Below are 25102 nucleotides of genomic sequence, written 5' to 3'. Positions count from 1 at the left end.
ACCCCTCCCAAAACCCGGGGGGATACAGGAGAGGCTGGTGCAAGGGAGGGGGAAGCGCATGCGCACCCCTCAGTAATCCCAGCACTGAGCGGCGTTCTGTACGGGCTGAGGTAGATAAACACCCCACGGCCTTTTCCTCCCGCCCTCCCTCTGTTTGGCGGCTCCTCCACCTGATTGGTTGAAATGCGCTGTTCGTCCTGTCAGCAGGCGGGGAAAGTTTCCCCTATTGGTTTGATTGACTCGGGCGCATGCGCAGTCCACATCGTGTTCCGGTGGGTGGGTGTGTTTCTCTCCCCTAGCCCTTGTGTTGGACGCGTGCGCAGTCTGTTTCGTGCGCTTGGTCGGCAGGCTGGCTCGAACGCATCATGTGTGTTTAGCGCTTGGGAGGCGGCGGGCTCTGGTTTGCCGGCTCTGTCTCCGCCCCATCGAAGAGCAGCGCGCTTGGAGCGGCCAGGGGTGGGGTGTTCCCGCCGCTCGCTCCCGGCCATTACGGCCCCGGGGGTAGCGGAGCCCGGGATATGACCTGCTACCCGGGCTTCCTATGCGGCTGCCGCTGCGCAGCCAGCCGGGCGGCCGCCCTGCACTCCCTGCTGAAATACCAAGCAGCGGCTGCGGCTTCGTCTCTCCTGGCCGGGCTGCTGGTGCCCGGCGGGCTCCAGCGGCGCCTCATTACGTGCAGCCGGCTGAGCCCGGCCGAGTCGTTACTCCCTCCCCTCGCCGCCGGGTTCGCACCGCAGCGACTCCTCCAGCAAGAGAGCTCAGGGTCGCCTGGACCCGGACCCTCCGCGCTGGGCCAGCACAGCTCTTCTGGGTTCGCCCTGTCGCGTCTGGATCAGCGGCGGGGGAGGAGCGCGGGTAGCGCGGGGCTCCCCTGTGGCGGTGGGTTCCGCCCCACTCGGGTCGTGGTGGTGGCCAAGACCACCAGATACGAGTTCGAACAGCAGCGCTACCGCTACTCGGGGCTCTCGGAGGAAGATCTCAAACAGCTGGTGAGTGCGGCACAGCTCGTTACCCGCAGCCAGGCTGATACCCTCGCCCCTACGGTTCTCAGCGGGCATGAAGCCCCATAGGCGAATCTCAGCCACTGCCACCTGCTCCAGCTTCACCCGTTCAGGGAAACTGGCCAGATTAGCCCCCGAAAAAGCGCTTTTCAGGGGGCATAGGCAGGTCTCTGGGCACGTAGAGTCAAATAAACGTACTGGATAAACTCTCAGCATCGCTCCACAAGTGGGGGTAGGGAGGTGCACTGTTGTTACCCTTCAGTTTGAGAGAAATAAGATCGATGAGGTAATATCTTTTATCAGACCAAATTCTGTTCGTGAAAGAGGTAAGTTTCTGTCACTGTGAAGCTCAAAAGCTTGCCTGTTTCAAGCAGCAGTATTTGGGCCAATACAAGTTGCTACATTACCCACCTTATCTTTCTCATTTCCTGGCACAGCTGTGCTACAGCAACGCTACAAACAACCATGCAGTTTCGCACACTGCTTTCAGACATTACCACAGGGCTGTAAAGCTTGGGTTACAAATATGGCAGGTGACCAGTTTAGATTTAAACACCAGTGTTACTATTTGGTTTAACGAAAATAAATCTAGTCTGTGTGAAAGTATCCAGATAGTAGGAAGTTGATTACAACTGAACTGACCACCATTGCTCAATACCAACTTTAAAGATCCTTTATAGATTATTCACCAAAGTAACAGAAAGGAAGCTGATATGTCCAAGGGTGGATTTGATTTAAATTGTAAGTCAGGAAGACTGGATTTAATCATGGATTTCTACATAAAAGTGTATTCCTGTTGGTTGTTTTAACCTTAATACATATTATTCACAGGTAGAAGAACTTCATTAAAATATTCCCAAATTGGGTCTCTTTTATGGCCTGCTGTCGTTATAGGTATTCCCTTCTAGTGAGAAAATGGTATGTATGGTAGGTCTCAAATTAATGAAGGCTACACTCAGAAAGACCTCAATACTTCCGGAATATGCTGCTCAAACAGTTTCAGTTTTATTTCTACTGCCTGTCCCTCCCTTCTCACATTTATCTCCAGACTTTTCCTTGTCCAGATCTATTCCGCGCCCACCTCCATATTTATTCATTGAACTTTTTGAAACTTTGCACTTTTAGAGAGAGGTAAGGGATTGACTGTGTACACAAATCTGCAGAGTGATAATAGGGTTGAGGTCTCTTATTTCTCATCTCTGTATATTTATTTAAAAGCATTTTTTCTGTTAACAAGCATATTATCTCTGGAGACACAAATCCACAGTTTGAGAACTGCAAAACTAAGCACCTCTGATGGAATCTTCTAGACTGAGCACTGAGTCCCATTGGGTAGATAGAGAGATTAACCTAAATAGTCTATACAGAAGCCCCTGGAACTCCATAAGATTGGGTCCCTAATCTATGAACTATTGGAACTCATTTAGAAAACTTTTCTTAAACATTGCATGAATATATTCTCATACTATAGAATTTATAATCCCTATTCCATGATGAGATATCTTTGCTCTTTAATGTATCTTAATTAAAACTATCTTTCGGTAGGGTTTTTCCTCAAAAAGCATTTTATCAAAAAATCTGATTTTAAAAAATGATTGTTTTTTATTTAAATCATTGATTTTTATCCACCCAGTGTCAAAGTAGAAACTGATTTGCTGGCAGCAGCCTCACAACCATACACGCAGTACAGTCTTTGTGCACTTGTTCTTAAAGTTTGAGATTATTGGGGCCAGCTCCATCATACAAGTGGTTCCTAACCCCTAGCATTCTAGGTGTTGGCCTGTCTAGTTCATTCACGAGCATATGCATTGAACTAGGTGCCCGGTTTCCATTTATTATGTGTTTGAGCCTGCCACTTTACAGCGCTGCAACTTTCTTGCTCAGGGCTGTGAAAAACACTCCTGAGTGCTGCAAGTTTCAGTGCTGTAAAGAGGGAGTATAGACAGTGCACCTGTGCTGAGAGTCATGCTCCTAGTGCTGGTAGCTACTCCCCTCATGAGGGTGGTTTTTTTACAGCGCTGGGAGAGCTCGGTGCCATGACTATACGGCCACATTGTGGTACGCTTTAACGTTGCCAGTGAAGACATACCCTTAGTCTGTTAGGTCTATTCTGCATCTATTTCACAAACTAAAAGCAGCAAAAGTTTTAATTCATACACCTTTTATGTCTTCTTCCCTCTTTATAAAGAGTGCCATTAGAAGAACGTAAGTCTCTTGTTAAACAATTTTTGTTTCTTGTGTGTTTTTAAATTATATCTCCTGTGGTAGATGTAATTGACTGGGTTAATCTGTCCAATAATACCGTGATATGGTAATTTGGGGCCTCACGTAAATTAGTTACATCTTGGGTGAGACATTCCACGAAGTACTAATGAGCTACAGAGAATTGTCCTAATATTTGCCTTGTTTGTGTGGTGATAAAGGTTGTATGTATGATTAAGTTCAATCAGAGAAAGGGATTCCATTGTGTCATTAGCTCTGGGTTTCTAACCTTATTTTTAGGCTTATGGGGGCCATTTTTGACTTCTCTCTCTCCTGTCACTATCACAGCTATTTCGCAAATGTCATTTCCTTTTTTTCCTCAGCCAGATATTTCATTTAGGGCCATGGCTACACTTACAGTTCTGCAGCGCTGGTCGTTACAGCTGTGTTCGTACAGCTGTGTAGGGCCAGCGCTGCAGTGTGGCCACACTGACAGCTACCAGCGCTGCAGTGTGGCCACATTTGAAGCATTTGCAGTGCTGTTGGGAGTGGTGCATTGTGGGCAGCTATCCCAGCATTCAAGTGGCTGCAACGTGCTTTTCAAAAGAGGGGGGTGGGGTGGAATGTGACTGGGAGCGTGGAGGAGACAGACAGACAGAATGGATTTTTAGAGTTGACACTCTTCTCAGCTCCCTGCCTTGCAAGTTCTAAGGACTGGAAGACACACAGTGCCTACCTTCAATCATTTTAAAAGTTCTGACCCCCTTCCCCCACCCCTCTCTCATTCACTAAATGCAAATTATGTACTCCTAAATAGCCGTCAGACCAGATAAACATCTGCTCAACATGGACTTCCCCCTCCCCCTCTGCCGTGTGAGCGTGCTGTTTCTCTCTTCAAGCAAACAGCTGTGAACATTCCAAAGTAATTCCCCTGCCTGCCTCCGCTCACTCAGCAAACAGGAGCTGTGTTTGTTTTTTAAATAAGCAGTTTGGCTGAACTCCGAGCTCTCCCTTTCTTCCAGTTTGTTGAGGACAGGAATTCTGGGATACTTCCTTATACCCCGGAGGTCAATAAAAGCGCTGGTGGGGTCCACACTTGCTGAGCGCTGGAATCGCTACACCCGAGGCTCGACTGGGTGTACAGCCAGCGCTGCAACCGGGGAGTTGCAGCGCTGGCCGTGCTTTGCAAGTGTGGCCACATCCTAAGTTGCAGCGCTGTAACCCCCTCACCAGCGCTGCAACTCTCTAGTGTAGCCATGGCCTAGGTTCTTCTATCCCACCCCAACTACAACAAAATCCTCCCCTTAGGCCTCACAGAAGCCTACTGTTGTCAATTGAGTACATACAAAATGCAGTTAGTTGTTAAAAGTAACTTTTTTCTTGTCTATTCTCACTTTTTTTGAATCCATCCTTTGAAACCTCATGTATTATATATAGTATCAGATATGAGCTTTTTGTTTGCACATTCAGTGCATTATAGAACTTTGCTCTTCCCTACTTAAATTCCTTTCTCTACCAGTGCTACTACCCTCATCCACCTGGTCGTTACTGTCTCACTCATTTGTCACCATACCTTCTTCCACGTTGGTCCCCTGAGCATGGTTTGACCTTCCAGGGATCATCCATGGTTTGACCATCCTGAGATCCTCTACTCTTTGAACATTTAAGTCTGTTTTAAAGATCCTATTCTTGCTGCGCTGCCTACAGCGAATCTAATTGACTTGTGTATAGATTTTAAAAAACCAACTTTTTTTTTGTCATTCCCTAATCACATTTCTACTTCTCCATAGACTGAGAACTCCTTTGGTATAGAATTCATAACATCTCAAATGTTTGGAATGTGCTTATATTTATAGGTGCAATTTTAAACTAACAATAATTTAAGGCAGACCTCTCTCCACTTAGATTAGCCTTCACAATTGTCATGAAAATGTAACAATCCAGACTGTATGTGTCCACTCATAGAGGTGACACACTAAATTTAGGATTTGTCTGTATGGGAAATTTACTGGTGTAACTGTAGCAATATAATACTGCTGTAGCATCTTTGTGGATGTTCTTCTTCTGAAATAAGTGCCTTTTTCTGGTTTAGCTTGTTACATCATAAACCAAGGGTCGGCAACCTTTCAGAAGTGGTGTGCCGAGTCTTCATTCATTCACTCTAATTTAAGGTTTTGCATGCCATTAATACATTTTAACGTTCTTAGGTCTCTTTCTATAAGTCTATAATATATAACTAAACTATTGCTGCATGTAAAGAAAATAAAGTTTTTTTAAAATGTTTAAGAAGCTTAATTTAAAATTAAATAAAATGCAGAGCCCTCCGGACCAGTGACCAGGACCCAGGCAGTGTGAGTGCCACTGAAAATCAGCTTGCGTGCCTCCTTCGGCACCCATGCTATAGGTTGCCTACCCTGTCATAAACTAAATTGGAAAAAGGCACTCTTGTGCCTCATCCACGTTAGTATAGCTGTATAATTCCAGCTGAGAAATTCTTCCAGTAGACAGGGCAAGTAAGGGCTAAGTTATGATTTTCAGGGTTGATTTAAGATTTTGCTATGTACATGTATGTGTTAAAAGGGGCTTGTGTGCTAAGATACCGAAAATTCCTCTTACCTTGTGCCCCAGGCTTCTAATTTTGGATGTTCCCATTCCTTGAATTTTCTTCTGTTTGTAGAATTTTCTGTTTGCTTTGCTAAAGTTGTCAGGTTTTACTTATGATTGGCTCTGCATGTTTTTTCTTAAACCTGAGCAAGTAAACAGAAATCTCAGTAAATATGCTGAAGGGTTGAACATGGAGTAATGTAGTTTAGGACTTAATCATTACTGTTTCCTTTTTCAGATATGACTTCTTTGAAGTATGCAAGGACATCACTTCCTTGGGCATAGTACTTTTGTTTACACACCTTTCTGCCTTGAAAAGCTTACTGTTGTTTTTTTTATTCATGTTTAATGTTCTGACTGAATATCCAAGGTTCAGCTTTTGGATAGAACTTTTTTTTTAAGTAGAGAAATGGTCTACATTGATCAGATCAAGAGACAGTTTATTACTTCCCATATATATAGCTGAATGAGATGGAAGTGCAGAATTCTGCATGGGGAAGTACTTATACAGGAGAAGTTCTCTTTCCTAGTTGTCCTGAATGGAAATCCTATATGCTTAACTGCAACAACTTTATAACCTGTCTCTTCCATTTTATCATATCGTTTCCTGTCCAGAGAGCAGAATTGTTAATATTAACATTTCAAGAGTCACTGCTGATGTTCAAGAAAGAACTTTGGCCACAGCTACACTACAGTTTAAGTTGACATACATTGTCACTCAGAGATGTGAATTAGCCACCTCCCTGAGCAACTAATTTATGCCAATTTACGCACTAGTATGGGTATGGTATGTCAGCGGGAGAGCTTTTCCTAACAGCACAGCTACTGATGCTCACGGGCTGGAATAATTAACACTAAGTGATTCTGACTTCACAGGGAGAAAAATGACATAGCCACAATAAACTGTTTAAAGGTGGTCTGAATAGTGTTTTTTCCTGCTTGAATATTACATTAGAAATATCAGGAAAGTCAAGTCTGGCCTTCCCTTTTGCTGGAGGTAATATTGGGGATCATTTAGGATGTTTTTTTGTGATCCCTTGCCTTAACTTATGTGGCAAAGAGATTTTGAGAGTGCCTGAGTCACGCTCTTCAGTCCCACTGCCTTTCATTGGAAGTCACTTTTGAAAATTTTATCCTGAATATTGAATGTTTCTTTGTCCATTGTTTAATCATTAAAGTTAAATGCTTTTTAACACATTTTTAAACAGTGTGACTAAAATTTTTTCCTCTCATTGTTCAGCTTTTACATTCTTGGCCTTTGTCATCATTTCACTAAATCTCCAGTTATCAGTCTTTCAAGCTAGATGGGACCTGAATTTCTAATGTAAATTAAACACATATGAAAACATTTCATAAAGAAAAACCTTTCAGGCTTTCTTTATCATTTGTTCCAAAAAAAAAAAAAAAAAGCAGCCCCCAAAAAAGGGCACATGCCCATTCCAGCCTCCCCTACTGTGCTGTGGTGCCACACTAAGCGCTGTACGTGGATGGGTACACTTTTGTATTTGTTGATAAACTAATTGTATTAAATTTCTCCCATTCCTTTGTTTCCATGACCTCTTCGTATGTTATGTACTTAACTGTTTACTCAAGCATTTACCTTCCTGTAACTATCCCTTTAAAACCCAAATGGTTGTAAAAAGGAGAAATCCTCTAACTTTTACCATTCTACTTATCTCTAACTCTCAGCATTAGTAGGATTTTTAGAACTATGTGTGCTTCTCAAAGCATTCCATGGGATTTAATCATTCAGTTCTCATTAATGTCAGTGGTGCAGTCTTTACTATATCAAGGGCATCAGTAGTCGCACCAATCACAATCAGGAGAACATTGCAGGAGCTTCCAAGAAAGAGCGTGTCCTTTGGCTCTGCCTACCTGCAGCATCTGCTGCTGGATAATAATTTTCATGGTGAGCCCAGAACCCTGAAGTAGATCAGACTAAATCTACCTTTTCAGGGACAATCTTGCTTTTCCTCTCTGTATGTAGTTGAATTAATTTGAATTGGGTGTTGAAAATGGAAATAAAAGTACTTGATTTTTTTGTTCCATTTGTATAGTTTTCTATCCTACTCCAATATGAAAATGCTGAGGTGAAAGTTTCTTTCCTAAACAAAGTAGGAGAAACTGAAATCCTTCACCAGTATCAGGGAAATATTTACTCCCTGTTCTTCTAATTTTAAAGATAAAAGATCTGTGTCTCTATTAGATTAAAGAAAGCTGAGCAAATTCATTCTGAGGTTCAAATGTCACATAATTGCTACTGCTATCTCTTATTGAGTTCAAAGGACTGGTTTAGGGTTGTTTACCTGAGAGTCCTCTTTAAGTAAAGCTTCACACAGGAAGTACCTCGGATTATGCATAGGGAATGATTACTACCAATAAAAGGTATTTGTGTTTGGCTTTGCTAATGGCTTTCTAAGACTTTACCAAATGCCTGGCAGATGTGTTAGCTCACCTAACAAGTACAAATGCAGCCTTGTGTTCAGTTATAAACTGAAGCTTTTGGCTATCAGGGCTCTATGCATGTGTGGTACCTCTTCACCAGACTGTGAATGAAGTTCTTAAAGTTTTTGTGAGGAACTACAGTTATCCTTCACCTAACGCTGCTTTCTTGATTTAGAAGTGAAGTCTAATCCTCTGGAAGTACAGTCCTTCAGTCTTTAAATGCTCTTCACGTGCTTTCTGTGGTCACTGCCAGGAGTAGAGATCCACTTGAACAATTCACATTGGAGGAGAAAAGGCTACTTGCCTGTCACTTGAGTTCCCCAAGCCTATGCAAATCCTCAGTATGCTGCTTCAGTTATCAAATGGTATTTTTCTTTGGAAATGAACTGCAGGTGATTGGTAATGCAGTCACTCATATGCTTGCACCAGACATTTGGGTCTAAAGCTATGGCTACACACACAGCTTGCAGGAGTAGGGTACTGTAGAGCTGATAGTGCAGATACTCTAAGATGATGGGAGAGATTTCTCCTGTCGACTGAATTACTCCAGCCCCCACGAGCGGTGGTATAGCACTGACCACCGGTGCTTAGGTTGGTGTAACTTACTTACTTCATTTTTGGGGGGGAGGGTATTCACACCCCTGAGTGACATAATTTATAATGCTGTAAGTGGCAGTGTGTACACAGCCTTAAAGAGTGTACAGTAGAACCTCAGAGTTATGAACACTGTGGGAATAGAGGTTACAAACATTGAAGAGTTAGTAACTGAACAAAACGTGGTTCTTTCAAAAGTTTACTACTGAACATTGACTTAGTACAGCTTTGAAACTTTACTACGCAGAAGAAAAATGCTGCTCTTGACCATTTTAGTTTAAGTGAAACAAGCACAGAAACAGTTTCCTTGTCAAATCTTTTTTTCAACTTCCCTTTTTTTTTTTTTTAAGTAGTCTACATTTAACACAGTACTGTGCTGTAGTGTATAGTACTTGCTGCTGGTTTTTTCTTTTTGTTTTTTTTTGTCTCTGCTGCTTGATTGTCTACTTCTGGTTCCAAATGAGGTATGTGGTTCACCGGTCAGTTCATAACTCTGATGTTCTGCTACGTGTGGATGGCTCTGACAGTTGCCTTCTAGATGCATCCTGGGGGCTTATGACACCAACACAGGCACTCGAGAGTGCAGTTAAATAAAGGCAATATGCTTGGATTCCTGCGACACTTTCCTGTTCAGTAACTTTCCTTTCTTACAAACAGCTTCTGGCTAGAAATTTAAGTTAATAGGGCAATACTGGAATTCTTCCTGGAAAGAGGCAACTGTAGCAGTTATAGACTTTAAGATTGTTTGAAGAGTTATTCGCATTTCCCATAAACTACCAAAATCTTTGCATCTAGAGCTGAAAACTTACCATAATGCCATATTTTAAAAATCAGAATGGAGCAATCCGAGTCACTTTGAAGCTTAACAAAATTGATTTGAAAATGTGTGCTACAGCAGTTCTAGATTAGCATTTATAATGAACTAAATTATAAATGCTGGCCTCTTTTTCAAATGCCACAACTGGTAGAGTGTCTTATTTGAATTTTACAAAAGTGCTATAGGCAAAAATATTGAAGATTTAAGGTCCTGATTCTGCAACCTCTTAAGCAGGTGTGTAATTTTAGTAGCATGAATAGTCCTGCTGTCTTCAGTTGGGCTGCTCATGTGCTTTGCCTTAAGCATATGCATAAGTGTGTGTAACACCAGTGGTTAAAATAACATTTTCATTAAACTTAATGGCATAAAATCTTTGTAAATTAAAAACAAAATTGTTTCAGTGTTAGAAATAGTTTTATTTAGCTTTTTAATGCTTTACAGTTATTGTGATTTTTTTATACACTTGCTAAAATTATCAAGTAACTTTGGCGCACAAGTTCTAATGACCTCAAACTGCAAATCCTGATAGAGGAGTATACCTTGGCAGAACATTTCAGCTTTCTTGACTTGTGGCAATTTTAATATCAAATTCAATTCTTGACATGAAATTTCATAGTGAAAAACTGTGTAAAATCTAAAATTATAACAATTAGGAAACTAAAGAAACAAGTATTAACACGCACTTTAATAATTTAAGACAAAAAGTTGGGAAGGAAGTAAAGAATTAGCAAAATGTTAGAATTCATATTTTAATAATGATTTTTGTCCATTTTAGAAAAAATACACTGCTTTGATTCAGCATTTAGAAAGTTACTCAAAAGAATTAAAACAGCCAGCCTAATGACACTCTTGGGACATAACGTGAAAATTAGGACTAATCTCTGTCTACCTGGGATTGTTTTACTGTAATTAATAAAACTACTGCATTTTTTTTTTTACACGTGCAAAACCTCTTTACAGGACCTTCATAATTTTTGTATTTAACTTGTAAGAAGTTAAGATTTGCTCAGTAACAGCATTATGTAAAAGGGTTTGCCTGGCTTAATTTTGTTGACTAGCTACAGACGTTTCTGGCAATGAGACATTAGGAACTATTTACATCAGCAACTGTCAAAGAGAAGAATGGTATTGTAGCTAAAGCACAGGACTTAATCAAAACCCAATTTCTTTACGCCATCCAGTACTGTAATTTTGAGTAAATTACTTCTGTCTGTGAAATAGGGGATAAATGATGCCTGCCTTACATGGGTTCTCTGAGAATCAGTTAATTGTTAAAGTGCTTTGAGGTCCCCTGAAAAGTGCTAAATAAATGCCAACTATCAGTGGACCAGATTGTTGGTCCATTTAGTCCAGGGGTTGGCAACCTTTCAGAATTGGTGTGCCGAATCTTCATTTATTCACTTTACTTTAGGGTTTCATGTGCCAGTAACACATTTTAATGTTTTTTAGAAGGTCTCTCTCTATAAGACTCTATATTATATAACTAAATTATTGTATGCAAAGTAAACAAGATTTTCAAAATGTTTAAGAAGCTTCATTTAAAATTAAATTAAAATGCTGATCTTACTCCACCGTCCCACTTAGCCCGCCCCTGGCCTAGGGTTCCATTCACCTAGGCTGGCAGTGGGCTGAGTGGGACCGAGGGCTGGGACACCAGACCAGCAGTGGGCTGAGCAGCTCAGCCCACTGCTGCTCAGCCAGTTGACGGTTTGGGGTTCTGTCCACAGGCTCCTGCCAGCTAGGGTCCCGGCTGCTGGCCCCACTCAGCCCACTGCCGGTCTGGGTTCCTGGCCCTGCCCACATGGAGTGGGTACGTACCTTATCCCTGGTTTTAGCCCATTCTCTTCCTCTCTGCACTGAGCTGAGGGTGGGAGTGCACTGAGCACAGGGCTGGGGGTGAAGGAGCAGGTTGGAGTTTAGGGTCTGGCCAGGAGCTAGAATGAGGGAGGGGGCTCAGGGTTTGGGCAGGAGGTTTGGTCGTGAAGCACGTACCTGAGCAGCTCCCATTTAGAGAATGTGTGTGTGTGCGTGTGTGTGCAGAGAAGGGTGCAGGAGTCAGGCCAGGGAGATGGGAGTATGGGAGGAGGGTGCAGGAGTCAGGGCAGGGAGGGTGGGGGAGCTGGGTATGTGTGGGAGGTACTAGAGTCAGGGCTGGGGTCGTGGGGGGGGTAGGGGGCTTGGTGTGTATGAGGGTGGTACAGGGTTCAGGGCAGGGGTTTGGGGGGTTCAGGGCTTGGCAGAGGGCTGGGGGAGTTTGGGGGGTTCAGAGCTCAGGGTAGAGGATGTGGAGGTGGTTCAGGAGTCAGGGCTGGGAGCATCCCCATGACATCAGCCAGCACCCCCAGCCTCCTGCCCTGAGTGGCTCACAGCAGGGGGCTGGAGGGGACATGCCCTGATTCTACCCTCCTTCCCCAAGGCCCTGTCCCCGCCTCTTGTCCAGAGCAGCAGGGTACCAGCTCCACTTCTCCCCCTCCCTCTCCAGGGCCATCAGCTCTTCCGCTGCAGGGAGGGAGAGGAGGAGGGGCAGGAACCCAGCATGCTAGGGGAAGAGACGGGGGAGGAGGGAGCTTGGCTGCTGGTGGAGGCTGCCCTGCAGCAGCAGCCAGCAGGACCAAGCTTCTGCCCCCTGCTCCCGCAGGAGAGAGTGGTGAGTGGGGGGCGGAGAAGAGTAGGCTGGGTTGGGCAGGATTTTTAATGGCGCTTTGATGCCTGCCTGGGTCCCAGCCGCTGGCCCCGCCCAGCCCACTGTCGGCCTGAGTTCGGCAGTGGGCTGAGCGGAGCTGGCGGCTGGGACCCCGGCAGGCAGCAGCGTACCATTAAAAATCGGCTTGTGTGCCGTCTTTGGCATGCGTGCCATAGGTTGCCAATCCCTGATCTATTCAGATATTCTGTCTTCATTGGTGTCCCATAGTTGATTCAGAGGAAGCTCAAATTACCCACTGACCCCAACAGGCAGTTAGCCATTCTCATATTTGAGCATAAGCCATCAGATATTTTTGGCTATTAGAGCAAGAGTTCTTGTGTTTTTTATAGTGTTACAATTGCAATCATAACATCCCTGTGACAGTTCCTACAATTGCTTATGTAGAAAACTGAACTTTTTTTCAAAGAGGATATATTCATTGCATTAATCAGTTTGTTCACTCTTTTCCATCTCCCCCTTCCATGTATTCTACTTCTCTATCTGGTCCCTTTCCCCATTTCACTTTCCTTGCTCTTTGTATGTCTCCCTCTCCCTTGGATACGTTGACTGATGGTCATGTTTCCTTGTCCTTTAGATGTTCCTCTTGCTATTTTCTTCTCTTCCTCCTATATAGCATCGGCCCATACTAGAAGCGCCTAGGCTGGCTCACTTCCAGCTGCTCAGTAGGTCTTTAAGCTCCTTGTAATGTACACTCTTGAACAAGGCTGAAATCTAGTACCGTGATCAGCCAACTGTTTGTGGGTGCCTACAGGTGATCTGTGAACCATAGCTTTTATTTATATTATTCCAGTATGATATCGTAAATATTCTGTATGTGCAGTATTCAGCCCATTTGAACAACCAAGCCTTTTAAAGCATTTGAACATTCTGGTCTTTACTCTTGTCTTTGTACTGTTCACCTTGATAGGGCCAAAATATTCAGTAGTTAATATGCTCCATCACTCAAGTGTTATCATTTATGAAGGATTTCAGAGTTTAGTACCTGAAGTCTCTGCTAGCTTTTTTAAAATAGATATATCTATGCAGTACTAGATCTATCTGATCTGGATTGAATGATCTTTTTGGATTTAATGAAATCCATAGATTACCCAGGTTGTAGAATCCAATATGCCCTTATTTTTTTAAAACTTGTTAACCAAAATTGGCCCTTTTTTACAGACATGTTTCTGAACCTAAAAGGCCTAGGATTTTAGCTGGTACGATTTTAAAGGCAATCAAAATCTGGAGAAAGAACTGTTTAGATATCTTTCTGCTTGTATAGTTAAGTTGGCAGTGCACTGTGGATCCTGTAAATAGCTTGTTTTTATTTCTTGATGCCTGAGTGCTGGTAACACTAAGTACTAAGATAACAAAAACAACCTCTTCCCCTCCCACTGCCATGTGTTTGTATGTATTATAGGTAAGGCTACAAGTTGGTCATGGATTCCATGATTTTAAGTGACCCCTGCGACTTCAGCCCTGGCAGGGCTTGGGCTCAGGCTGTCAACCATGGGCAATGGTGGGGCTTGGGCTGCCATGATTTATTGTTTTATTGCCCATGAACTGCCTGTGACTTTTACTAAAAATACCCATGACAAAATCTTAACCTTAGTTATAGATGGGGCAGGTAGCAACATAGGTAGTTAAGTTTGCCTAACATTTACCATTATAAGACCCTATTTCAGTTATAAGACTGCCAAATTTAAACTGTTTGGGCTGAAATTTTCAATACCAGGCGTCTGATTCAGGCTGAATGTTTTTGGAAAATTTCAGGTAAAGTGGTTCATCCATTTCTGCGAATAAGATTAGGGAAAAATACTTTCTTATCCATTTTACAAATCTTACGTCTGTTTCACTGGAAAGCTTTAGTGCCTATATATGGAGAAAGGACTTGATATTTGGCAAGGGGGTGCTGATGTTTGTGGCAGGGATGTGCTTCTTGGTATTCCTATAGAAGAATTGCTCAAATTTGGCTAATTTATAAGCCTCTGAAAAATCTGTTTGCACATGCTCAAAGGTTTGTTGGTTCAGCTGCTAAATTGTGAAGGTGCCATTCCCTCAGAGCTCTCATGTGACAGACTGCGTGTGCCATCATCTCAGGGTTACTGAGCATGCTCCAGCCCAGGGCTGCAGGGGCTTTTCCTGTAACTTCTCTCAACAGTTGGGGATCATTGTGGTGCCAGTACTGGAACCAAGAGCAGGCAGATTCTTCGGTGTTCTCATTGGTCCTGGAGCTGGTGCCCAGGTAGCGAGGAGGCGGCATCCTTACTCTAATGTGGAGGTGTGAGGGGAAAGGAACAAGAGATGGGGATGTTGGGTAGGAGCTGGGAGGGATAGCAGCAGGGAGGGGACAGGACAGGTGCAGTAGAAAGAAGGAGATAGACTGAGGGCACAGGACCAGGAGAGTCTAATCAGTAGACCACATTCTCCTACAGAGGTGAGGGTCATTATGGTTCCAAATGATGAAATTTTTGTTTTTTTCAATTTTTAAACTATTTACTTTTTTTAGGTTGTTTGGATGTGATTTCTTACGTTAAAAGAACATTAAGGTGACAAAGTCAGGCATTCAAAAGTTAGGAAATGCCATAATTAAGGTTGTCTGTGCAGCCTTCATCCATCCTCCTTGGGCATCTGTTATGATGCAGTCATTAATTACACAATCACATATTTTTGCACAGGGCCTGTGTCTCATTCTGCGCTGAGAATGAATGGTGCTCAGGATCACTGTTCAGTATTTTTTTATCTACATTGTGTGTCCCCATATATGTACTACGCATTATCCAAACTCTACTGTTGTTAATTTCTCTCCAGGCTTTTCTACAGTGTTCTTTTGCAATTTTTGTTCTTTACAAACATTGATGAATTTACCTTCACAATGCTCCTAGGAGATGGTGGTGGTGTTATGCCCCATTTTACAAAGAAGTGTCAACTGATTTTGGTTACCTGATTTGAGAAGCCTAGGAGCTGATTTTCTGGAGTTTTTAGTATTTTATAGCACTTCATATGTTCAGAGCAGAGCTTGCATTGATCTTAATTGCAGTTCAGCACTTTCTGCCTCAGACGCCACGTGTCTCATGTTCAGTACCCAGAAAATGAGAAATACACACAGGTCTGCTGTGCAAACGTTTGTTTACAGGTTATATCCAGCTTCACATAAAAATTCTGTGGCAGAGGGAGGAATAAAAACCAATTCTCCAGGAGGGCAGTAAACTCTCTAAACCATTAGGGAGAGAGTTTCTCTTCCTGCCATCTTCTCCTTCACATTCCAACTTTTGCAACAAATGCAAAAACAGATGCAGAGGCACTGTGGACAACAGTCTTCATTACACAACCCTGATTCATTCCCATAGTATCTTCAGTTCTGTGCACTGAATGAGGCAGGGTCCTGTGGAAAAAAATAAAATTTGATTGTGTCTTTGAAGATTGTATCATAATTTTACGCATGGGGGGCCAAGTTAAAGTTGCCAATTTAATAATTTGAGCGTTTCCTAATTTTTGAATGTTTGACTTTGTGACCTAAACATGCTTTTAATGCAGGGATTCTCAAACTGGGGGTCGGGACCCCTCAGGGGGTTGTGAGGTTATTACATGAGGGATCGCGAGCTATTGGCCTCCATCCCAAGTGCCACTTAGCCTCCAGCATTGATAATGGTGTTAAATAGATACAAAAGTGTTTTTAATGTGTAAGGGGGTTCGCACTCAGAGGCTTTCTATGTGAAAGGGGTCACCAGTACAAAAGTCTGAGAACCCCTGTTTTAATGTATTATTTTCAGATGTTACACACATACACTCTCTCTCTCTCTCTCTCTCTCTCTCAAAAATCAAGGCTCGGGGTAATTTGGCACAACTGATTTTAAGCATGTGTGTTTTCAGGACCTCCAGTTCCCATTACCCATTCCAGATCGCTAGTTTCTGTGCAACATGCAGTATGTTGCAGATGCAATGAGTACCATTGACTTATGTTCAGCCTCTCCACAAGTATGAAGCAGGCACTGATCAGGTAGGGGACTGAGGTCATGTAAGTAGCGTTGATTTTTTTTGTACCAAATGACATAGTTTTGCAAGTTATATCTTAGTATAAAAAAGCTTTGATTATATAAGCTATTGTAGTTCACGGACTTTTTTCCAGTTCCCAAATAGGCACGTACACTTGATGGAGTGCGTGGTGATCCATACCTACCTTGGACTGGAAATGAAGCCGTCTGCTTAAAATGGTGTTAGTACAAATGAACAAAACTCTGATTGGAGAAATACAAACAGAACTAATGATACGGATTGCAAATTCCACATAGACATAAAAAATAAGAATATTAAAGGTAAGGCCTGGAGACCTAAATACTGATCACAAGAATCAGCAGAAAACTCATACGTTCATTTCTCTGACCAGCAAGGAATGAGCTGACCCAACAGACTTAATTGAATATTGTTTGCCGAAAATAATTAAAAAGGCTTTAAATAGAACTTGTATATTCTGCCTAAGGATTTCTAATATACCTGTCATCACTGCATAATCTAAATCAGTGGTCCTCAACCTTTTTCGTCTGCGCGAGCCAGACGAAAGATTGTGGTGGCGGTCGAGCATCTGCCAAAATTCGGCGGCATTTCAGCGGCAACACCTCTGGATGATGCCGCTTGTCAAATTTCGGCAGTATTTTGGCGGATGCTCGCCTGCCAGCCAGGACACAGGTGCATTTAGATGCCCCCATGGGTGCTATGGCGCCCACGGGCACTGCGTTGGGGACCCCTGATCTATGTATTGTTAAGATATTTAGAATTCCTGTTCTGACAGGTCTGTCTAAAATGAGACCATTATTACTTTAAAAGTTCTTACAGCAAGTAATACAAGCGCTCAGAGAAGCATTACTCAAAACCTCATTCACCAGACTGTTTTGTTGTTCTGGAAAAGGAATAAAAATTCTTGTGCTCTATTGGCACATCAAAATAATTAGTGTTTGAAATAGGCTCCTGTACCCAGCAATATTAAGAATTGCAATATAATGGAAACATATTTGATCTAGCAAGAACAGTGAGTAGAACTTTTCAGATGATACAGTACTATTTTCTTTTCTAAACGTTTGTATTTTACAGTAACACTGATTACAGGTAACTTTAGCTTGTCAGTATCTTTAACATTAACATTTTTATTTCTCTTCTGTTTAAAGAACTATTTAAATCGCAATATATGGGCTCCATATACAGTAACTGCTTCTGTATTTGAATGGCTTACTTCTATCACCAATTGCTTGATTCCCCTTTCTGTTAGGAAATAGGGCAGTTGACTTTAGTCAGCCTCTTTATTTTCCAGCTGTTAACTTTACATCAGGATTTTTTTTCCTATGAGGTTATTCACATCCAGATGTGTCATCTTGTACTTCCTGTCAAGAGTCTTGCTTTCTGCTAATTATTTAAAATTTATTACTCATACAAAAACAACAAGAAAAAAATGTGTTCTGGCATCAGCCTCCTATGCTTCTCCAAAGGCAGGCATTAGGATATCGTGAAGACTGTTACCCTGGATGATACATAAGCCTACTAACAGAGTACATATTTCCAACATGTCTTTTAATTCCCCCATCACCTCCTTAGCTTTCTGCACATTATCAAAAGAGTGGGAGCAAGTGATTTGCCCAAGTTCTTGAGAGGTTTATGACAAAGCTGTGACTGGAATAGAAATCTCAAGTCTCCCAGTCTTGCTTTGTCTAAAAGCACATTTCTTCCTCAATATACTTAAATTGAGTAAGCACATTTGTGCTTGAAGTTTCCATTCACGCCTGTTATTTGACAATCCGAGTTTAGTATAGCACTATAGAGAGTACAGGAAAGAATAGATATATTACCAACCTTGATGTAAGGTAAAGAGCTGGCGTCTCTGTATCTCTCTTATGTAACTGGTGGGAAGCCAGTAGTTTGCACTCCTTGAATTTTCTTTTCTATGGTGTGAGACAAAAAACCTCCCTTTTGGAGGGAAAATTGCTTTCCCATGATTAATTATCAATCATGGAACATAATTAAATCATAGGTACCCCTTATTAATCACCAGTCTTGTTTATACCAGACTTCTATAGATGCATTTTTTTTATCAGTTTGAGAGTTTTCCCCTAGACCTCTGTATTCCCACAGACTTGGAGGTACCAGAAACAATGAAGTAGATCCCAGTACTTGATCACATGAAGTTCCTCAATACAGGTCACTCAGGATATGTCTACACAGGGATAAAAGACTCACAGCATGCCTATGATTGTCCTGCGGCAGCTAACTTGAGCTCCCGGGGGTTGGGCTCCAAGGCTAAAAATTACTGTCCAGACATTTGGGCTAGGGCTGGAGTCTGAGCTCTGGGACCCTCCATGTTAAACTCCATTTGCACCTCTTTTGTTGCAATATAAATACTAGTTATTCCGGTTAAGCTGTCTAATAATACCAGATGGGCAAAATATTCCTTTATTTTTCCTAATGACCTAAATTCAAGGTTTTCTTTTACATCAAAGTGTTTGAAATTACCAGCTCTGTAGAAGAGAGAGAGAATGGTGAACTCAGATTTTAAATGACAAGACTTTCTCTGGGTTTGTAAAATAATTTAAAATACATTTACAGAGCATTTTGGTTGTTTAAATAGGCTGATGTGTGCTGAAGTTGCCTAGTAAAGAGCACATTTTTACATGCTCCAGGCTTGAACCTATGTAATAGTCTTAAACTAATACTTTTTAAAAATTAAAGAATTTTCAGTGCAACACTATTCTTTGAGCTGTACCTCTAAGATGATACAGAAAAGCTTAATATAAGGCAGTGGTACTTTATATTAGTACTGTTGAGCTTGATCAAAGTTTCTGCGCTGTTGTGCTACTGTTATGACTGTGCCAGTCTATAACATATTTTTTCCTGTAATATATGTGAAATTAATTTCCTCTAACACCAATTCCTATTTTTTAAAAAGCACTAGTGCTTATACTAACAAAATACATTTGAGAGAACTGTTGCCAAATATCTTCACCCAGTCCCTAACCCGCTGTCTATTGTATTAAGATACATAAATCAGTTGTAATGGGTACTTCAGCTTGCTTTTTGCAGCTTGAGGGCAGAAGTAGATCTGGTAGCTGGGAAATGGCCTTGCCCCTAAAGTTCTCTCCAGTTTAATCTGCCTTTGCAGGGACAGATAGATTTCTCAGCTGAAGAGCTTTTCTAAGGGAATTTCCAGACTTATTTCAAATTACTGATTAACCATTTGGCTCAATGTGTTTGTCTGACTTCCAGTCCCGTCCTAGGGCTACAATTGCCTTTTGGGAAGATTGTCCCCTCAGCTGTGCTTCCCCTCTGAGGTGTTTGCAACAGCTGGAAAGCAGCAGGCTTCATGGAGAGAGCTGGTTTGGGAAAGCCAAAAACAAAAGGAAAAGTCTATGTCCTGCTTCACTCTCAATAGCATCTGGTTAGAGACCTCCAATGGCTCTGTGAGTGATGTGTTGTCCCCTCAACCACCTTAGCTCAGTCTATGTGAGGTCACATCAGCTGCTTTCCCTTGAGCAGGAAAGGAGGTAGGACTGGAATAGCTGGTTTCATGGCAAGAAGCTCCCTGTCCCTTTGGGAACAGGGATGGAAGGGCAGTGTTCCAGATGGAAAATCATGGAATTCTCTGGAATCCACACTAGCAGTCAATGCCCCGACTCCAGAGCTCAGCAGTCTTTACTTTCTCTTGGGTCATGGATGGAGGATACTGGACACAGCACAAACACTGCAAATGCAAGGGTGTTGTAAAGGGCTTTCAGGCTCAGCTCCCTCCCTCTTATACCACCTCTGTAACAGGTCTCCTAGGAGAAGCACAGACCCTTCTAGCCTACTGTAAATCCCATACAGTGGATGGTGGCAGAACCTCAGGAGAGTCCATTTTTGAACCCCAGTACCCTAAAGAGGCCCAGAAGGGGCCACTGTTGTGAAGAGAAGACAATAAGACCAGCTTCCTTTGGGGGCAGGGAAATCACTAACCACTTGAAATAGTTTTGGAGCAATATCTGAGCCTTATTTTGCTTCCCAGGATCATGAGGACAAACTCGCCAAGGAGATAGAAATAAAATCAGGTCTTGTTTCCCAGCTCACCTTCAGAGGGTCGCATGGCAGATTAATGCAGATACAAAGGGAATTCTTTGTCCTTAGGGAAGGAAGGCCAGCTGTCCAAATCACAGCTAGGGGATCACGTAATTTTCTTCTTTAAAATGAAAAGTCTTATTCCTGTATTGGATCCCCTTCTGTTTATTTTATTTCATGTGATTTTTATTGAGAATAACTTTTGTCTAATGTCTGAAGACACCTTTTCAGTGCCCTTTAGGATGTCTTGAAAAATCTTTAGATACTTAGCCTAGCTTCCTGTTTCTTTAGATCCTTTATTAAATTTATCTGTTAAACTGCATGGAGTAATTAGACTGAGATTATGATGTAAATAGATCACAAGTGTACATATCACAATATTAGTTTCCGCTTGATTAATTTTTAGACAGACAGGCAATTATTTAGAGTAATGCCACCAAATCACTGTTTGACACTTTTGCATTTATAAAATATTACACTCTGTAGTAACTGGCTGATTTAACTATGCAGTGGGTCTTCAGATGTGCTTTCATAGGGGAGGTAAGGAATATCATACCACACGGTGAAGCGTATGTTGAGTTCTGTAGCCATCAGATGTGTAGGGAGACAGGGAATGACAGGCACCATATTGGGTCTTGACAGAAATTACTATTAATTTTTATTATAGTGCCTAGAGGCACCAGTCTGGATTTTGGGGTCCCATTGTGCTAGAGACTGTACAAACACACAGCAACAGGCCCTGCCACAAAGACCATGCAGTCTAAAGAAATAAGATAAAGGGTGAAGGGGAAAAATTGTGGTATAATCATTTTACAGTTGGAAAAACAGAGATACAGATGAACTGATTTGCCCAAGTGTGACGTTCCCCTAGTGTTATCTGGATCAATGATCTGCTCGGTCACTTCAATTCTCAACTCTGGGAGCTAGCCATAACCTGCTCTGCTGTGAGAACCCCCACTCCCGGACTGTTCATGCACAGCCTCTAGCATGTAAGCTGCTCCCAGCTACGTGAGTGAGCACTTTTGGCCAGCCTCTGCTTGGATTGTGCAACCGAATGACACTAGCCACTGTCTCTGGTCCCAGACACAATCCTAGGAACCTCTGTCTTGCAGTGTCCAGTTATGCCCGCTGGATGCTGAAAGCTTATATGAATTTATCAGTTTAACAAAGAAATTGATATGTACCAGGCTTGTTATCCCAAGGGGAGTCTCTGATGTGCTTCAAAGCAAACACACTGCTTCAGGTAGAATAAACAAATTTATTAACTACAAAAATAAAAGCAAAATGCATTCTAAGCTGATCGTAACACTTTCAGTGCCTTTACAAACTTAGATGCTTCTCACCACAAGCTGGCTGGTTGCCCTTCAGCCAGGCTCTCTCCTGCTTCAGTCGCTTGGTGCTGGTGTCTGTAGATGTAGGTGGAAGACAGCATGGCAAACGTGGCTCCCTTTTATCATGTTCTTTCTTTTCTCTTGACTTTGCGCCCTCCTCCCCCCCGAGTCAGGTGACCATTACTTCATTGTAATCCCAAACTCACCAAGGGAAGGGGGGTGACTCATTTGAGAGTCCAACAGATCCTTTGTTGCTGCGGAGTCTAGTGTCCTTTGTTCCTGTGAGGCTGGGCTGGGTTTGTCCCATACATGTCCTGATGAGTTGTGAACTGCCCCTCTGCTCCTGGAGAGTTTTGCCTGGGCTTGTTTTAAGCCATGAGGACACATTTTCAGCCTCATAACTATATACATGAAATTACAACCTGTAACAACAATGCTCAGTGCATCATGAGTCTTCTGAAGACACTTGACATGACAAACTTTGCATTGGATACCACACAATCATAAGGATGAACATGGGGGTGCAGGGTGTTCCCCCGAGGTACAGAGCGTCACACCAAGATCACATGGGAAGTCTGTGACAGAGCTGGGAATTGAACTAGATGTCTTGAATCCTGGTTCTTCATCACAAGACCACCCAGGCTTGCAGCTGGGGGAAGAGACCTGTAAACCTCCCCCCGTTGGACTTTATCCCCTGAGCCCTGAACCAACCGAACTGAACTCCACCATGTGAGGGTCATCCTATCCCCATTACCCGGCCCGCTTATTTATACCCACGACTGTCTGTAACTTTTTGTATGAGTGATGTACCCTCACTGCTTCCTGACTGTATCTTGATCTCACCTACCATACACCCCGCATTGGGGACATTACAGACTGTATATGCTATATGCTGTCCAATACCAAAATACTAATGTCCCCCTATACTCTGTACATTACTCTGATGACCAATAACTGATGTTTCAAACTCTCTGTACCATCTATTTTTAAACATTTTCTAATAAACTTTTAAGTCTATTAAATATCTGAACAGTTCTTCAAAGCATACTGAAAATAGATGCTCCTTAATAAATCCCTTAGCTACTTTTCAAGGAGAGAGTGATGCTAGAATAAACTGTTAACTATTTACTTTATCTTGTGTTTGGTACAGATTGTTTAGAAAATCTGCTATGGGTCCCAGGGACAAATTTCAAAAGCTGTTTGTTTTTTAAGACTACATTTTTATACAGGAGAGAATGTTGTTTATAACTCTGTTAGGCAACTTTGTTCTTATCTCAAATATAGCTTGAAGAATATTTATCTCCTTTTCGCTAGCTATGCCAAAAATAATATAATTATCAGCTGTATAGAACAGGATTGTTTCAGAGTTTTTTTCTTGTATTTTGCCCTTTCCTCCTGTTCTGCAGACAGGTTTTATAGCACAATATTCATTTGAACTCTTCTCAGATTTAACTGATAATCATAATCCTAATTCTCAAATGCATTCTGGTTTGTTAGTTTTAAATTAGTACTTTAAATCATCATGTGTTCATTTTCTGTTTACTTTATCTAATAGCATTCTCTAATAATGATTGGCTGCTTCAAAGTCACTTTGTCTTCTACAGCTTGCATTGAAGGGATCTAACTATGGTGGACTACTGGAGCGACATTATATTCATACAAAAAATGTGGAGCATGTTGTAGACAGTTTACGGTAAGAGCATACAGATTAGTGATGGTCTGGAGAAGTTTGGTTTGTGACAGACTAAAATCATTTTTCACTAAATTTATCTGGGGTGACCAAATGTCCCTGAAGTCTGGGAATGTCTGATTTCAAGGTCTATACTGGATTATTTTACAAGAACTTGCATCCTATATCACAAATCTTTGCTCACTCAAGCTGTTTGCACTGGTGATGTTGACTGGCTGGCTGCCTTGTCACATTGGTTTCAAAGATCATTCCTACCAGGTCTGTAGCATATTGTCCTCTTCCTGCTGTACCCATGAGATCTGTTACTTTAGATTCTTAATGTGATCTATTACTCCATATGGAGTAATTAAACTGAGATTATGATGTAAATAGATCACAGGTGTACAGTGTATAGTGCAGCCTGGCCCCGGGACCTGTAAAATAAATAAGATAATAACACTTTAAATGTACAGTACATTGGTTGATCAGAAGTCAAATTGTAGTAAATGCAGATAATCCCTTTTAAAAATAAAGACTGAAGTGAGGGTTTTTAAAGGAAGAGTTTTAATAAAGAAGGCGGTGATTTCTGGTTAGACCAAGTGTATCTAGTGCATGACGTTTCGGGCTAGAGCAAACAAATGACATAAATGTTAGTGATTGTGTACAACAGTGGAACAACTTAGCGAAATACCTTTCACAAAACTGATTTAATTAAAATGTTGTGTACCTAGCCTTTCATACACAAGGCATTTTAAGTCTTTTAACTATTTTATACTTACTCCCACCAAGATAATAGCTAACTCATTATATTAACTGTGTGGTACTAGTTCATATTATGTAGACCATGTCAGAGTACATTGACCAACAATATTCATAAACTAAATATAATTTTAACTTAAAAAACTGCACTTCCTGTTCCCCTGAAAGCTTGAATTAGTATGCTGTGTGGTTCCTTGTCAAACTATCTGTGTATCTCTTAGGAATGAGCAGATCGAGGTCCGTCTTGTTAAACGCCGAGAATATGATGAAGACACAGTTCGATGGGCAGATGCTGTTATATCAGCAGGAGGTATTAACTTGTGCCTGAGGAAAGGTGTCTTGGATTTAAGTAAATTTTAATACATGTGTTTGAAGTAGTATGGAGAATTAAAATGCTTCACTCATAAGAAAGTATACCCATTTATATTGAAAGTATATCTGCTATAATTAATTTGGCAAAAGTAAATCAGGGCGTAATTAAATGGCTTGGCCCACTTACCCTCTTTTCCCTCTTGCTTTAATTTTAGATTTTTAGGAAGTGAACACAAATACTTAGTGGCTTTGGAGAAGTTTGTGTGATACAGCATGAAATATGTAAATTGTAGAATTGAATAAATGCTCAACTTGTATAAAAAGCAAACAGTATACTCTGCTAGAGACTCTGTCATGCTTAGGTGTCTGTGGTAATAAAGATGAGCAATTTATTTTTCTCCCACTGCTTTCGCTTTCCCCCTAAACCAAATCTCTTGCTCACGCTCACATTCATCCAGTTAGCTTGATCATTGAACTAAAATAGTCGCCAGAAGACTAAACCCACTAATTCAGAGACTGATCATAAAGAAGGGGGTCCCAGTGCAAAACATATACCCTGTCAGCTATTGGGATTGTTTCTAGGTAGTTGTCCCTAGATGCTTCTTATGGGTT

General features: G+C 41.8%; 1 protein-coding gene across 5 annotated transcripts in view; it reads left to right on the top strand.

The window, feature by feature from the left end:
* Positions 1-342: 342 nt before the first annotated feature.
* NADK2 (NAD kinase 2, mitochondrial) overlaps positions 343-25102 on the top strand; it is an 85663-nt gene continuing 60903 nt past the window's right edge. For 3 of the 5 annotated variants that reach the window (XM_050943810.1, XM_050943811.1, XM_050943809.1), the window contains exons 1-3: positions 343-989; positions 23355-23443; positions 24400-24488. In XM_050943810.1, the coding sequence (XP_050799767.1) occupies positions 519-989; positions 23355-23443; positions 24400-24488 (649 nt within the window). In that variant the 5' untranslated portion in view covers positions 343-518. The remainder of the gene's footprint in view (positions 990-23354; positions 23444-24399; positions 24489-25102) is intronic. The other 2 variants (XM_050943807.1, XM_050943806.1) reach the window with 1 other exon arrangement.

Source organism: Gopherus flavomarginatus, chromosome 3 (genome assembly GCF_025201925.1).
Source record: "Gopherus flavomarginatus isolate rGopFla2 chromosome 3, rGopFla2.mat.asm, whole genome shotgun sequence".
NCBI lineage: Eukaryota > Metazoa > Chordata > Testudines > Testudinidae > Gopherus > Gopherus flavomarginatus.
The sequence above is the reverse complement of the archived record's forward strand: the minus strand, read 5'-3'. Positions and strand labels throughout refer to the sequence as shown.